This window comes from Coloeus monedula (genome assembly GCF_965178545.1).
Source record: "Coloeus monedula genome assembly, chromosome: 1".
NCBI classification, from domain to species: Eukaryota; Metazoa; Chordata; class Aves; order Passeriformes; family Corvidae; genus Coloeus; species Coloeus monedula.
This window is the reverse complement of record NC_138781.1, coordinates 155568898-155584255: the sequence shown is the minus strand read 5'-3', so window position 1 is coordinate 155584255 and position 15358 is coordinate 155568898. Positions and strand designations below refer to the sequence as shown.

At 38.3% G+C, this 15358-nt stretch overlaps 1 protein-coding gene across 4 annotated transcripts in view; it reads left to right on the top strand.

The window, feature by feature from the left end:
* Nucleotides 1-15358, top strand: part of TRAPPC9 (trafficking protein particle complex subunit 9) — a 475415-nt gene that overhangs the window by 160427 nt on the left and 299630 nt on the right. For all 4 annotated transcript variants that reach the window (XM_082277955.1, XM_082277956.1, XM_082277957.1 and 1 more), the window contains one exon: nucleotides 9031-9173. In XM_082277955.1, the coding sequence (XP_082134081.1) occupies nucleotides 9031-9173 (143 nt within the window). The remainder of the gene's footprint in view (nucleotides 1-9030; nucleotides 9174-15358) is intronic.

The following is a 15358-nucleotide window of genomic DNA, read 5'->3' as shown; positions in this document are numbered from 1 at the left end:
TCCCTTCCAACTGATGCCATTCTATGATTCTGTGATTTCAGAATCAGAGAAGTTACCACGGAACACGTGTTCCGCCTTGCCCTTCCGTTCCTTCCAGTCCTCCAAGAACAGTGTGCAGGGCTGCCTTGGTCCCTAGCACAGGTTTTTCTAACAGATTCTGCAGTATAGTGTCAGCAGACGGAAAATTCTCCATGGGAATGTTCCACATAAAAGTTACTTGTGTTTAGATTGTTTTTAATCTCTCATCTGTATCTCAGCCAAGAACGATGTGCTATGACAACTGTGGTCAGCAGTGCTGGAACCCAGGCTGAGGGAGGTAAAACCTCTGAGGCAGCTGAGAATGTGCATCAGCCCCTTGGCCATGCAGCTGCAATAGTGGGACCCAGGAAACCTGGATGCAATTTGTCTTTAATCAAAGAAGGCAGAATTCTGTGATTAATACAATAAAAAGAATTATGTATTGTATTTCCTGAATATTTCCAGAGGGGATTTAAACTCTAGGAGGGAATATTGTCCAGGGGAATTATTCTGTGTATTCCTGTCTTCTGTCTTTAGGAAGTAACAACTGGTATTCCAGCTAAAAAATGCACACAAAATCACTTGTGAATGTGTGGCTGCAATAGGCAATTAGGAAGTGCAGAGTTTAATGAGAAATGAATGCTCTTCAGTACAAGATTGCTGGATATTATATTTTATCTGTCAGCCTGTGTATCTGTTTGTCAGAGTGACCTTTGATTCACCCTATTTGTTAATGCAGAATGACTACACCATGCCTGCCTTTAAACTTAATATTATTCTGCTCGCATCTCCATTCTCATTATAAACACGGCTATTTTTAGCCTGCACCGATTCAGAATATGCCTTGTAAGCTTAAGGGGGATTTATTGAGCTCCTGTGTGTATTCACTAGAGATTCCTTGTTGAAGCTTACTGATATAGGATTGGGGAGGGGTAAAATGTACTATTTAATTCCCAGCATATGCCTGCAGGAGCTATATTTAGTATATTTAGTAGCTTCAGCTACTTGTCATTGCCATTGTGCTATTTTTACAAAGAGATGCAGCACTTTCATTGTTCAGGAGTTTAACTAGACAGAAATGTGGATGGATGAGGTGGTGTGGTGCAGGAATTGCTGCTGGAAGCCCATGTGTACTGGGGGCACCTGAATAACACTGCACCAGAGCTCAACACATCAGGCACCTTGTTCACTAAACTGGGTGTGTAAATTCACCTGGTTAACACAGGTGCTAAAAATTACATTTAATTGTGTGTTAGACAGATAGAGAAACTTAACAGCAGTGACAATGTGGGCTTTGTTTGTATTTGTACATACAAAGGTCTGACCTGCTGCAGAGGCACAATTTATTTCATTGCTTAACCACTTGTTAAGAATTTTATCCTGGCTTTTGTAGTTGCCATGTGTATTTTTAATGGAATACAGAGGAGACAAATTAGCATGGAGAGTGCGTGCTGCAGTTGGGTCCTGGAGGATGATTACATATGCACTACAAGATCATTACATATGCATATCCTTTTTAAAATGCATGTATCAGGGCTCCTGCTATCAATTACTGCGCTATTTGGTGCTATAAGGGACAATATCTGCAGGGAGAGTCTCCTTTTCTTGCTTGGGGAAAATTAGGAATTCTATCTTGATCAATGAAGCATTCCAGTAGATTCAGATTTGCTTCAGGACTGGCATGCAGAGAAATGTGTAGGTGCTTTCTGCCTTTACTTGGGTGTTGAATTTCTCTTTAAAACCACAGAATTTATGTTTTATCAGAAAAAATAAAAGAGGACAGTCATATCATTTATGAAAATGTGAAACCCTAAAGGACATTTTGTGTATCAGGAAATCAGACAGGTTAGCCATGAGTGAAGACACTGATATTGTCCAGTGAGCGTGCAACGAATAAATCTCTTTCTGCAAAGCAAATAGATCCCTTCCTGCCAGTCTCAAGTCCATAGTTGGACTTGATGATCTTGGAAACCTTTTCCAACCTTAGTGAATCTGTGATTCTATGATATCACTGTGCACTTATTCCATCAATTATTTTCATGTAAAAATTCAATTTATTATATAATTTCTTCTTTTAAATAATAATGAGGTAGTGTTTTCTACAGGCAGAAAACTTAATATATATTTGTTGACGTAGTCAAATTCTAATCTTCATTTCTTAACACGGACCTTTCTTGGGCAGCCTAAGATTGTGCCAGACACTAAAGACATTAGAGAGAGCCAATTTATTTTCAGTTTTGAAATAATACTCACCTTGAATTAACCCTGGTGTAAAGGCTTGATTCTCTCCTCATCACAACTGATAAACTCCACTTCTCCTCCCAAATGTCCTTTCAATACCAGCATTTCTAGTAAAGGAAGGTCTGAGTGTGAAGGAGTGATGTGAATTCCTGCATGGAAGAAGCTTTGAGGATATAAATATCCAAGTCCTTTGGGACTGAGTTTAGCAGCAGGAGACTGGTCCAGAGACTTGGTGCTAAGGAGCTGTGTGTATCTCAAAACCACAGATTCCAGTAGTGCTGTTCTTTCCTTAGGGAGTAGTAAAGACTTGATGCTACTGTCATTTAACTGGAGGATGTTTTTCCTATTAGATTGGGGATTTTTGTCCTCCCAAGGAGAATTAGAGAATTTGAAGTTAGCCAGAAGTGTCTCTGCTTTTCTTCTTCAGCAGTGTGGGAGTGGTTTTTTTCCTTTTATCCTTCTGAGAACAAATGGGCAGGAGGATGTTCAGCCCATGGACATAGAAGCACCAGTTGCTTCTCCCAACACTGCTGTTAAGCCTCATTCTTTTTACACAAATTTATCATTTAAGCCTCTTTTTTTGTACAAGCTTTATCCTTTGTCATGTTACCTTGTGGAACTGTGGGCTGTAGACTCAATGATGAGAGGAAGAAGCAAAAATGACAAGTATTTTTTTGTTAGACTATTACAAATGAAAGCTCAAGAAAGTGCTAACCTATATTAATTTTGATAGCCAGGTGAACACTCAGGCAGAGCTGTGTGCGTTTCCAAATGTCAGGACTGGACTTTGAGATCAATGCTAAACACAGACACAGTCTTTGTGTTCACAGGTTGCTACAAAGTGGAAGCTTGATGTATTTGAGTCTCACCTTCCTTGGTTTCAGCTATCCAGGCATCTCCATTTCCTTCCCAATGCTCACCTTTTGGCCTTTTCCTTAAAAAAAAGATTTAACTGTGTCCCATGCCCTGTATTTGTGTCTGAAACAGTTGCTGGACCAGCATATCCCACATGCTTGGATTAAAATCTTGCAGCTTGCAAGACTGGACCTTTTTGGGATTGATCCAGTACTGCATGTTTTTGGGGCCATCTCTGCTGTTGTCAGGAGCTTGGGCATTGCCAGAGTCACCTGCTGCCCTTGAAAAGAGTGTGGTTAATTGCAGAAATTCACTTTCTCCTTGTAACTGCCAGATAATTTAATTAGTTACAGCCAGGCAGGTGAAATTCCTGATCCATTATTTATTTACATAAAGCGCTTTAAAGATTTTAAGCATTCCACACTGCAGAAGAAATGGAGAAATTTATTTTGTTGAGACAGATCCTCTGGTGCCTTTTGCGAGATGAAACTGATGAAGTAGCACATTTAAATTTCTCTTTTTTTTACTGATGAGGATTTTACTGATTGCTGGTTAGAACTGAGTATGGGAGTAGAATGGTCAGAGAAGGAGAGGAATGAGGGAGGGAGGCAGAGAAAATTTAACAAAACTGGGGTTTATATTAAGTTTAAAGAAAAAATTCCCACACCCAAACAAACCAGAAAACAAAAGACAACAGGTGAGAAAAGGGGCTGAAGTCAGCAAGAATGGCTAAACACTCAGGAATGTGTGTAGTACTGTTAATGAAAATTTGGGTAAGAAACAGATCAGGAGCAGGATAGGATTTGGGAATAAATCAAGTTTACAGTTGGCCAAGTAATCTATAATTGTTTGTTTTTCCAAAGGAAGGTGTATTTGAAGCTTACCCACTTAGAATAAATTCTTTTTCAAATTTTGAGCCGTAATCACATGAGAAATTATACTCATTAATGAGAATTGTCTTCTGTAAGCCATTTGGAAGCTAAAATGGATAGATTCTATTGAGAATTTGTGTATTTTTGAGTCTGGTCTTCATCCTGATTTTTTCCCTTAGGTTTTAGTTTTTAAGTGTTATGAATTTAAAGAGGAGGCTGCAGTAGTTCAGTTTGGTATTTCTTTAGCCTTACTGCAGTCAGCGTCTGCAGTTCCTCAGGAGCAAACTGCCTGTAGCACTGACATTTCATCTTGTATGAAATGCTGAGATCTACTGAGTGTCATTTTTACTATACTAAGGGAATTTAGAAAACACCTGAAAACACAATGTAGTGAGCCTTGCTCACAAATTATGATTTGTTAATTTAATTACAGAAAACACCGATAATAAATATTTCAAAAATTATTTTTCAGTTTGGAAAAAAATTGAGGCCAAAATCTTGCCTGGCTCTCTGAAACACAGAGAGCAGGATGTGGGGTGATGGGATACTCCAAGAAAAAAAAAAATCAAAAAACCAGAATCTTCTGGTTCTTCCAGTAGCAAGGTACACACAGGAATAAAGTCAATTATTGCCAGTAAAATTGTTTAGAGATAAAGAAGCAAAGAATAAGGGAAGAAATTGACTAAGCAAAATAGATAATGTAGGAATTCAAGCCAGGAGCTTTTGATCTGAACTGTTTCCAAGTCAGTAAATTTTACAAAACCCAAAATTAAGATGTATAAAAGTAATTTTCATCAGAAATGAGGAAATTAAATGAACATTTTATTGATTGTTTGCTCATTTACAATATATTACTATCAATTTGAGTTTCCTGAGTACTAATTCATGCACTGTGTATATAATTATCACTATCGGTGGTTTCTTTGTTAATTATTTCTAGTTTTGCTGTTCAACAGTTTCTAAAAGTTTTTTTACAGCTTGCTTTTAAATTATTTTTGTTTAAAAGAAAATTACTTTTTAAATGCTTTTCATGTCTTGAAGATTTTTTCTTAAAAAAGGTCTGATTATGAGAGCTGTTAATATTAAATTAAGGTGATGCTTTGTGTTCTTCTATGGAAGTTTTATTTTCCTTTACATAGAGCATATAATGATTACGTCTCTGCAGGTGGGCCCTTTTATCCTTGATTTATAGTTCCTTAACTTGCTCTTGGTCTAAGAAAACTTCCTGAGTTATAATAATGTTATTCTTCACATAAAACTTTGAGCACTTTTTGGGTAGCAAATTTTCTTGAGTCTGGTATTCAGTCAACCATCCCTCACTTGAGAAAAAGCAGAGAGAAAGGACTGAGCTCCATATTTCTCTTCCCAGCACAAGAAATGCCCTTCACACAGCTTTTCCCCCATTCATTTCTGTATTTCTTTTGTCATTGCCTGTTTTGGAGATTTCTGTTCCCAGTCAGTAATGTTCTAGTTTCTTCATAAGCAGCAATAATCTGTAGAATCAGATGGAAATTCTCTTTAGATTTTGTTCTTTACTTCTGGGTAGTAGTTCAGTAGAAATACTTGCTCTGAGCTGTGGATTGCAATTGAATTGGCAATTAAAAATCAGTACTAAAGGTGTTGCTGCTCAGAGTCACCTCTGAGGTGTTGGCAGATGGGTGCTGTCTGTTGCCAGTGAATGAGGACTTTAGTTCCCAGTGGTTTGCTTTTCATTAGTGGCATCAAACAGCAATTCCTTTCTAACTTTACTTTAAATTTTATTAGGAAAGTGACTCTGGAATTGATTTCCATGAACAAACTGGTGCCAGATCTATGCCGAAAATAGTTTGAGGACAAAATGCGTGAAAAACCAAACCAGGAATTTTTCATAGTTTATCTATGGAATATTTCTGTTAGGTATCATTGGTAGTGGGTGCTGTTGGTTAAGAATGTCTCATTTGGAACTTAGATGCAGAAACACTTTTGTTTCCTTTCCTTCATCAATAGAAGGAAGGACCAGTGAAATCATAAAACATTTATCGAGCCAAAGCCATTGCAGTAAATATTTACTCTGAGTTTCCAGAATGGAGCTGTGCCTTAAAAATAGGAATGCCCCCAAGTCAACAGGTTTCTGAATTTCAGATGTGTTCAATAGTTACCAACAGGCTTCTTTTCCTGCCTGCCCTGAGACTCCGGTGTACTCCATCCTTCCTTCCTTTTCTTTTTCATGGATCATCTGCAGGCACAACGATGTTCACAGGGACATCCTACCATCTCATTCTCAGTCTGCAGTGATGCAATTTGGAGCAATCTAAGAGATGCTATTGGGATTTGTGAGGATGAAGAGAATCTGCAGCTCAGACTGTGATTTGTGTAGGTTTGACAGGGAGTGAGGATACAACGTTATTTAAGTAGCTTTTGGGCCGTTCTCTGCAGGTGCTGTGGGAGAGAGTGGTAAATTATTTTAAATTTGTAAGTTTATGAAAAGTGTAGGATTTCTTTTTTTCTATCATAGAGATAGAAAATCAATCTTTCATGTTACAGGTGAAGTAGTTTTTGAGGTTTTAAAGGAGATTGAATTTGTTGTTGTTGTGGGTTTTTTAAAAATATTTTTTCTGTTCATATTACATAAATCCTAAGCAATAAAACTTTCTCTAGTCACCTGAAGGCTCCTGAAGAAAAATAATTTTGTTCAGTCATGCTCCACCCTTACACAACCATCTACAGTCCTGATGTAAAGTCTGCCTGATGTTTTTTCTTTGTGTGCATGTGCACATTCATAGACTCCAGCAAATCATGATGGCCATAGAAAGAACAGAGGTTTGGGTGTGCTGCAGTTCTCAGAATCTCTTGTCTCCTCAGTGTTAAATGTACCTAGTTAGATCTGACATTTTGGGTGGGAAGGGATGTCCTGCTGCTGGATTAATGGAATATGGTTGGGTTTCCTCTTCCCTGTTCTCTCCCGTGGGGTTTGGGGAGACACAGCATCATCAGCAGGATTTCTCTTGCAAATTCCCCACTGCAACAGGGACAAAGATTATGAAGGTGCAGTAAAACTCTCCTGCTCATCAGTGGCACATAATGGTTGTACTTTTAGCCTTTTTTCTTTAGGTTTTTCACTTGGTATAGGATGGAAAGTGGTTTTGAATCTGAAACAGTGATGCTGTGTGACATTTCAAGTTCAAATGTGTTATGTGTTTACCTGTAATGACATGGGGCTGGGCCTGATAGAGCAGCTTTGTGCCACGGTCCTGTGTGGAGTGAACCACGGAGCTTTTCCCAGCAGGACACTGTGAACATTACAGCAATGATACAGAACATGCATAGAGTTTTCACAATGTCCTAATTGAAATTGAAGTCCATTCTCACATTGCAATGTAAGTAGTGTCAGATCCCTGCACTTACAGAGCCTGGCTCTGATTTTTATGACATGGTCCAGCTGGTTAATTAGGATGAAGTATGTTTTGAATGGATTTGTGCTTTTTTATTTTTGTCTTTAATATTGATTAGCTCTCCTGACATAACATAAACTTGAGTTCATTAACTACAAATTAGGAATTGACATAAACAGAGTAGATGGGTATGTCCAGAGTGCCCAGTGAAGGGTTTTATTTGTATTGTAATATGACTCTCATGAATTTTAATGAAACTAAATTAAGAATTAAAATTAGCCCACTTAAAAGCGAGTTGGAAATAGGCGGAACAGCTAAGTGCACACATGCAGCAAAACATTAAACTCTTGATTTTGGTATTCTTTAAATCACTGGATTGTGGTTATTTGAAGAAAGTGATTCTGTCTCTGTTTCTTTTCCTTCGGCTAGACTTAGGATGGTATCAAACAGAAATGGCTTTTTTTTGTAAAATCCTTAGATTGTTCCTTAAAGCTTATGAAAAAAACCTAACAGGTCTCATAAATTTTTTGTAAATCTTCTTGAGAGGCAGAGTGCTTTTACCTGTTTGAGGGTTGATGGTGTCTGATAAATAGATTTGCTTTCCTGGATAAGTTGTTGACTTGAGGGTTGGCATTTTTTTGCCTTTTTTTATGAAAAATGAGCTAAAAACCAAACAAAGATGAAATTGGTGTTGTTTCTGAACCCTTTTAGGAAGTGTCTGTGCTTCCAGATCTAGGCTTCAGCATAGTATGTGATGTCCATGTTTGGGTGCAGGGCTGGCTCTACCTCTGCCTGGCTCTGAGATGTGGCCATAGCAGCTGCCCAAGGACTAGAATAAAAACTGAGGAAAAAAAAATCCAGTGACGCTTCCCAAGTTCTCGCCTTGCTTCCAGCAAATTGTATTTCAGGAACATAATGAAAGACGAGGTCATGAATAATCTGTTTGGATCAGTCAAAGGGTTTTTCTGAGCTTGAACACTGATGTGACATGGGAACCGTGCTGGGAAGCTTCTCCCATGCTGTTCATCGAGGGGAAAGACACAAAGCCCAAATTTCCTCAGAGAAGTAAAGGCTCAGGGCTGCTGAGAGCAACACGTGCATAAGAGTCATGCTAGAGAATCACCCTCATTTTTAATATTTACTAACCAGCCATTTGTTATAAAACAAAGACAAGGTGCATGCAGTTAGGTGTTGTTTTAATCTGTTAGTTCATGGAGATGAAGTAAGTTTGCAGTGACTTGTTGAGAGACCATTCTTTTAGTTTTATGTGATCTTTATCTGCCCCCAAACTTTGAAGCTTTTTCATTTGATTTTACAGATCATGAAGTGGTGAATATTTTTCAACAGAATGAAAGAGTGCAGCATTTCATAAACACTAGTCTTCTAAGCAATTATAAGATCTTGATTTTTTTCAGTGTTGAATGTGGTATGGGGAGGAATTATGTAAAGAGAAGTCCAGCTGACTTTGTGCTGCACTCTAGTTTTTAAAAGGATTAGGCAACTCTTTGCCTAAGCTGCAGTTATTTGTTAGATTGCCTTTTTTCCTGAGATAACAGAACGGATGGGTTAGGAAAGCAAATTTGCAAATCACTTCTGTGGCCAAATTTAATTGAACTTGTGAAATGCACAGTAGTGAAAAACAGCTAACAAGGTATTGACTTTTATTTCTCTAGACACTGGAAGCCATTTTGAATTTCAAGTACTCTGGTGGACCAGGACATGCTGAAGGATATTACAGGAACCTTGCCCTGGGCCTCCATGTAGAGGTGGAGCCCTCTGTTTTCTTCACTCGCATCAGTACCCTGCCAGCAACAAGGTGAGCCTTGCCTTGACTCTTGAAATCTCACTCATTGTTTCTGTTCTATTGAATATAACTCAAAGACCATATTGGAAACATTTTCAGTATCATCAGCAACATGTAGGTAAAGAATTACATGAAGAAATTTTCAAAATTTCTCATTGAGGAGTTTATTGGAGCAATTCATGTTCATTCAACAGCTTCTGAGCTTCAAACATTTTCTCCTGATGATTTATCTTAGCAGGGACAGGATATCTCATGTTTATGGTACAGTTTGATGACATTTTTTCTGTATCTCTTAGCAGTTGTGGTGTGTTGTGCATTACAGAGTTTGGTGTTTGTATAACAGAATCTTACCCAAAATGCAGGTGTGAATGATGTGATGAATAAATTGTGACCAGACTCTGCTTTGGTGCTTGTTTTCTCTTGTAAACCACAGAGCAGTTTCACATATCATAGTGAAGGTTAAAAAACAAGGCAACACTTGATGGTGGTCAAATGTGATGACAAAATTTGAATAAAATTTGTCAGCCACTGAGTGCAATCAATTTTAATAATTAGTAGGATTATTGTAAAAAAAACCCTCTGTGTACAATGGGAGCAAGAATTTGGTTTGATTTAAATTCTGAGATTATTTCAATGCAGTTATGTAATGCAACACTAATAATAATAATAATAATAGTTGAGAGGGAACTTAATTATTCAAGAGATTCCTACTGGGCTGGGGCTGTTTCATGACAGACTTCAGAAATCTGAAGATGGGCAAGAAGGAAATGCCAGTCTAGGAGATACTGGGTGAATATTTAATTTTCAAGGGAAAGAATTCAGTCACCAGAATTATACCATGGCAAAAATGTCCAGGGATGGATGGACAGCCTGTGGCAGCAACATAGCCTGAAAAACAGGGCTGTGAGCAGAAGAATTAAAGCCTCAAGGGAAGTTTTTAGGCTTCAACATGAAGAGAAGTTGGAGAGTCTGGAACAGGAAGAGTGATAAGATGGGACTTACGTTAAAACATACATTTAAAGAAACTGCTGGTCTTGCTGAAGGAAAGATGACTGACAAGGGAGTGGAGTTTGTAATCATGGCTCTGCCAAGAAGAATGGGATTCTGTTTTTCACCACAGGTGATACAGCAAATAATGACCTTTGCAAATAGCAAGGGAATTTTAGGTTAGGCAAAGATAGTGAAACGCTGCAGCAGTTCTTTAAGAAAATGTTAAAAAATGAGACAAAGAGGATTATTTTTAGTGAGGCATTTGTGTCCTGCTCTTGTAAAACCATATGGCTCTATTAATAAGCAAGTTTCTTGAGCATTTTGCTGCTTGAAAGTGTAACATAATAGGCATGGTTTTATTATTTTAGGAACTGGTCAAGTAAAGCAAATTTAATGCTGCTTGGCAAAGTCAGAATATGGTATCCAGAACAACTGTTTGCAAAATCCTGGGCCCCTTTTTAATGATGTCCAGAGTCTCATCCCTGCAATGGCACATTCTTCAGCCTTTGTAAGGTTTTCGAGATTGAATAAGTGATCTCTCTTGAACAACCTGGAAGCACCACAGCATCAACTTGAAGTAGTTTTCAAGAAGAATCATCATACAGGTTAAAATAACTGGGTTTCATTTATTATTTAAATGCATAGTCCCCTCCATTCAGTGTCAAAAAAGCTCTCCATACTCTCAAAATGTGTGTTTTTAATGGTTTAATTTAATAGACTGCTCTATGGTTCACTGCAATTCCTTATAGTTACAGGGTGGATTGGGTGTGAAGCTGCAAACCTTCCATAAAAGCTTCAAATGCAACCTGATGGGTTTTTTTTGACTCCCCCTTGTTGGGATGTTGGCCTTTTGTGCTTGGCTTCCCCAGCTGTGTTTTGCGTAGGACAAGGTTATCCTACCCCTGCCTTGTCAGTCCGCTCTCAGGAGTTCATGATGTGGAGCAAGTATTTAATCCTGAAATCTTTAAAAATAGATGGAGGTGCTAATTCAAAGGCAGAGTTTCTGTGTTCAGCAGGGCACAGTTTCCCACATCGTGCGGCAGCTGGAGCTATATTTAGTGGCTCCAATTCAGCCAAGTGCTTCAGCTCACATTGTGTGTGTTTGCTTCATCCTTTGCCTGTTCATCACTCTGATCAGCAGTTAAGTCAGTGGAAACTTTCAGTAGTTTGCTGGCTGGAGATGTAGTTAAAGATGTGGCTGCTTTTAAGGGTGCCTAAAAGCTTTACTGAGCTGGAGAAAAAGACTGTAATATTTACATTTCTCTCAGAAATGTTTTCTTGCTAGACCTGTCAAAAGGCTTTTTTTGTTGTTGTTGTTACTTCAGGTATATATTGTTTGCTAAGTCATGAGTGCATTTTGGTGTTTTTATCTCTTCCTGCTTGTTCCACGCCATTGGCTTTAGTGATCTGTAACACTGTTCCTTTGCTCTTGTGCATCCCTGTGCAGATTCTCCATTGGAAGGAGAAGTCATGGCATTTGATATTATCATTTAGTGAAAAAAATGCCAGAAATGTGTATCCCAATCTGCTAAGGGTAACTGTTCATCATTAGAGGAAAAAAAGTTTAATTATAAGTTGTTTGTTTGTGTTTTGGTTTTTTTGTTTTTTTTTTTTTTTTTTTACTTTTGCTTGCTCTTGTAAAAACTCAGATCTGGTTTCCTTTTGATTTACAACTGAGACTTCATTTCTTAAATACTGTCTTAGTGTCTTAGGTGCTGGGATGTTTTTGTTTAGTCATTACAAGAAATTGTATTTTATCATTTACCTCCTTAGCTGTCATTTCAGAATGGAAGTTGTCATTGCTGTCATTATCTGGCTTAAATTTTTTCCTTTTCTTTTTCATTTTATTTTTTTTATTTTACATTTTCCCCCCCACAAAAGTAAGAAACATTAGGTTACTAACTCCTGGGCTTAAAAAGTCAAAGCAAACTAAAATAACTTAGAGCATTGATTCTTCCCTTAGGCCTTTAGTGAAAAAAACCTCAGGAAAAACGTTAATGAAAACACTTCACCCCCCATTGTAACATTAAGATTGTGGTTTATGTAAAAGTCTTCCAAACTTAATTGGTATTTCTTCTGTTTAGCTGCTTGAGCAGAAATGCATGGGAAATATCACTGAAACAACTGGGGATTTGGGCTTGGGTTCTGGTTTTTTAAATATCTAAGCAAAATTATATCTTTGACTCATGCACAAGCTCCTGCCTCATGGGGAGAAGTTTCATTAATCACATCTCCAGCAGATCTTCAGTTAAGTTTATATCATGACAACGGATCTTTTTAACCTTTGTGCTGGTCTGTGGGGGTGTTGAGATGGGTTGGATGCAGCTGCAGTGCCTGATCTGTGGCCTGATTCTGGTTCAGATCTCAGCTCTCCCCACACCTAATTCTGGTTCAGATCTCAGCTCTGCTGTTGGGGCACATGATGTTCTGTCAGTGAAGGGCCTCATCTGCTCCAAGGTCCTTCACTGTGCTCTGTCTGCTGCCTACATCCAGAGGGGCTGGCAGAGCAGCCTTGTGCTGGGAAATATTCCCTCTGATCATGTTACCCGTGATCCTTGGCTCTGCTTGTTCATGTGTGCAGGGAGGGGATTGTCCCAGGAGGCATCACCAAAACCACAGGAGTTTGAAGCAGCCCTGGAATGGGGTGTAAGAGATAAAGAGTTAATGATGTGAGTTCTCCCACTCTGTCCTGCAGCTCAATGAAGTCTTGAAGGGCTTCAGGAATCTACTTGTTTAACCACTTATTTATCAAAAATGCAGATACATCTCTATATTAAAATTGTACTAATTGTCTTCTGTAATTGGCCGTACCACGGCAATTGATTCCTTACCAGGGCTTAGCCCCAAAACACTGCTGTGCTTCCAGGCCTCCAAGCAGCGCAGTTACCAGCAGGTTCCAGACTGGTGGTGGGGATCCCATGATCTGATCCTAGACTGCCAGTGGAGATGGGATGCAAATGTTCAGTGTAAGGATACATTCTGTTGATGGTTTTGTGTGATTCTCCTCCTCATTTTGATATCCTGTTAGCTCTAAGCAAGTCTGCTGTTGAAACTTACCTAGGTTGTGTTGAACAATCTTCTTTATACCTGTTGTTTCTCTCAGAGGTGTTATCTGCCAGTTTTCATGGGCACTGATATCCTTCCTTATTGCCTTTATAAAAGAACATGAAAAAATGCCAGAAAAAATACTGCACGTCTGACAAGAATTCAAGTAAGGTGTGCTCTGCACGTTGTGAGGGGCCTGCTGGTCGCCTTGTGTCCCTTGCCACTGTGCCATCAGTACAAAAGTGTCTTAAGTGAGAGCCTAAGCCAGAAAATGTTGATTTTGTTTATTGCAAATGTGGTGAGACAGTCTGAATTTGTAGATGAAGTCAATCCTCAGGGATGGTGCCTTCACTTTTAAGCCAAGTTGGGAATCCAGTTAAGTAATAATATTCTTACCTGTAAATTCTACAAATTCAAGATGATAAGGTAATTTTTTAATCTTTAAGTTTTTTTGTGGGGCGGAATACTTTCTGTCTTGAAACCACCATATAGCTGCTGAGACATCAGCTGCAGATCTCTTCTGGCAAGCGCTGAGCCTTAGACTCTGTTCTTGTATTTGAGTCAGAGGGAAAAAAAAAGGAATTGTAGCAGGTTAACACTGTTAATTCAAAGTGCCAATTCATCTAGCCATAGGTTCAAGGTAATTTTCCTTTGTGTCATTAATGTAGATCATTAAATGAAATTATTTGGTTTTGTCAAGAAGGCATCAATTCAAAGCAGAGCCTGCAGTGTGTTCCCTAGTTTGAGATTTCTCACTGTTTTGTATTTAAAGTTAAGATGCATTTTTTTCCGACTTGATTTCACTGAGGGTTTGAAGACAGAGCAATCTTGGTTGTGCTGAGGGTTCTCAGGAGGTCCTCAGTTGGGTGGGTAGAACTTTGAGGTTTAATGAAATCAGATACAATTTTTAGAATTTCCGTTCCAGTTCCCAAGGTTGCCCCTGTTTTTGCTATAGTAAATCGCAACACATCAGGTTTGGATCAGTGATCCTGATTATTGTATATTTACAAATTATACAAGGGAAAGAGTAAACAGAATTGTTTCTTCAGTTGTGCTCTAACAGACCTGTTTGTTACATGATAAGAAGTTATGTAGCACTTTCTGAAACCCTTCTTGGTTTTATATAGCCAGATTTTTAAATTAAGTGTTCACATTTGCTACATTCAGAATGACAATCAGCCACCTACTGATAGGCAGCTGTTTATAGTCTTCTCTTTCTCAGTATTTTGGTGTTCAAAATGTCATAGAGCTTTGAAGGGTGGAGAAAAACCTCTTTTGTTTGGGTGCTTGAAGAGCAAGATATTTAGTTTGGAGGAAGACTTAAGATATGACCTGTTTGAAGTGATCTGCTGTTTCTACATGGAGAAAATAATTAGTATTAAATTCACTGTTTTGTTAATGAAAAATATTAATACTAAAAGTCAGTCAAAATGGGAACCAGGCAAATTCAACTAAATAAAGCAAATAGAGCTCTCATTTGGTGCAATTAAACTGACAAATCATTAGGAAAATCTGTCAAGCAATGGATTTATATCAATGTTCTCAGGACTGGATGTCATTCTAAAATATATTCCTTATTTATACATTATTGAGCTCAATATAGATTTTACTGAGTGGTAACTCATGACGCGTGGGAGGTTACACCCAATAGTTAAATTATCTTGGTAATCAGAGGTATTTAACTTCTGCTAATGGTGTAACACTGCAGTGAGTTCATGAAAGAGCAGCAAAAAGTAGCTTGCAGATTGAGAGAATTGATTTTTGAGATCAAAATGTTAAATATGTATGGTTTGTCATATGAAAATGTGAGAACATAAATCTGCAAATATTTATAGATGTGCTGGGAATATTTAGCATAAGTGAAAAGGTTTACAACTGGGAGAAGTCAGATGAGGACGCTTCTTGGAATATGTGAAAAGACCTTTTGCCAGTAAGGTGGATAAACTGACTTAATCATCTGAAGTTAATCTTGAGAACTTCATTTTTAGATCATTTATTAAACATTACATTAAAGAAGACCCTATTGAAGACACAACAGCACCAACAGAGGTACTGTAGGTTGTTCTTCTGCTGTGTTGCTCTTTGTGTTGGTCAGTGGATTTTGGAGGACAGGGTTGTCATGTGTCACACCACTGTCATCAGAGCCAAAGCTTCTCTTCCCT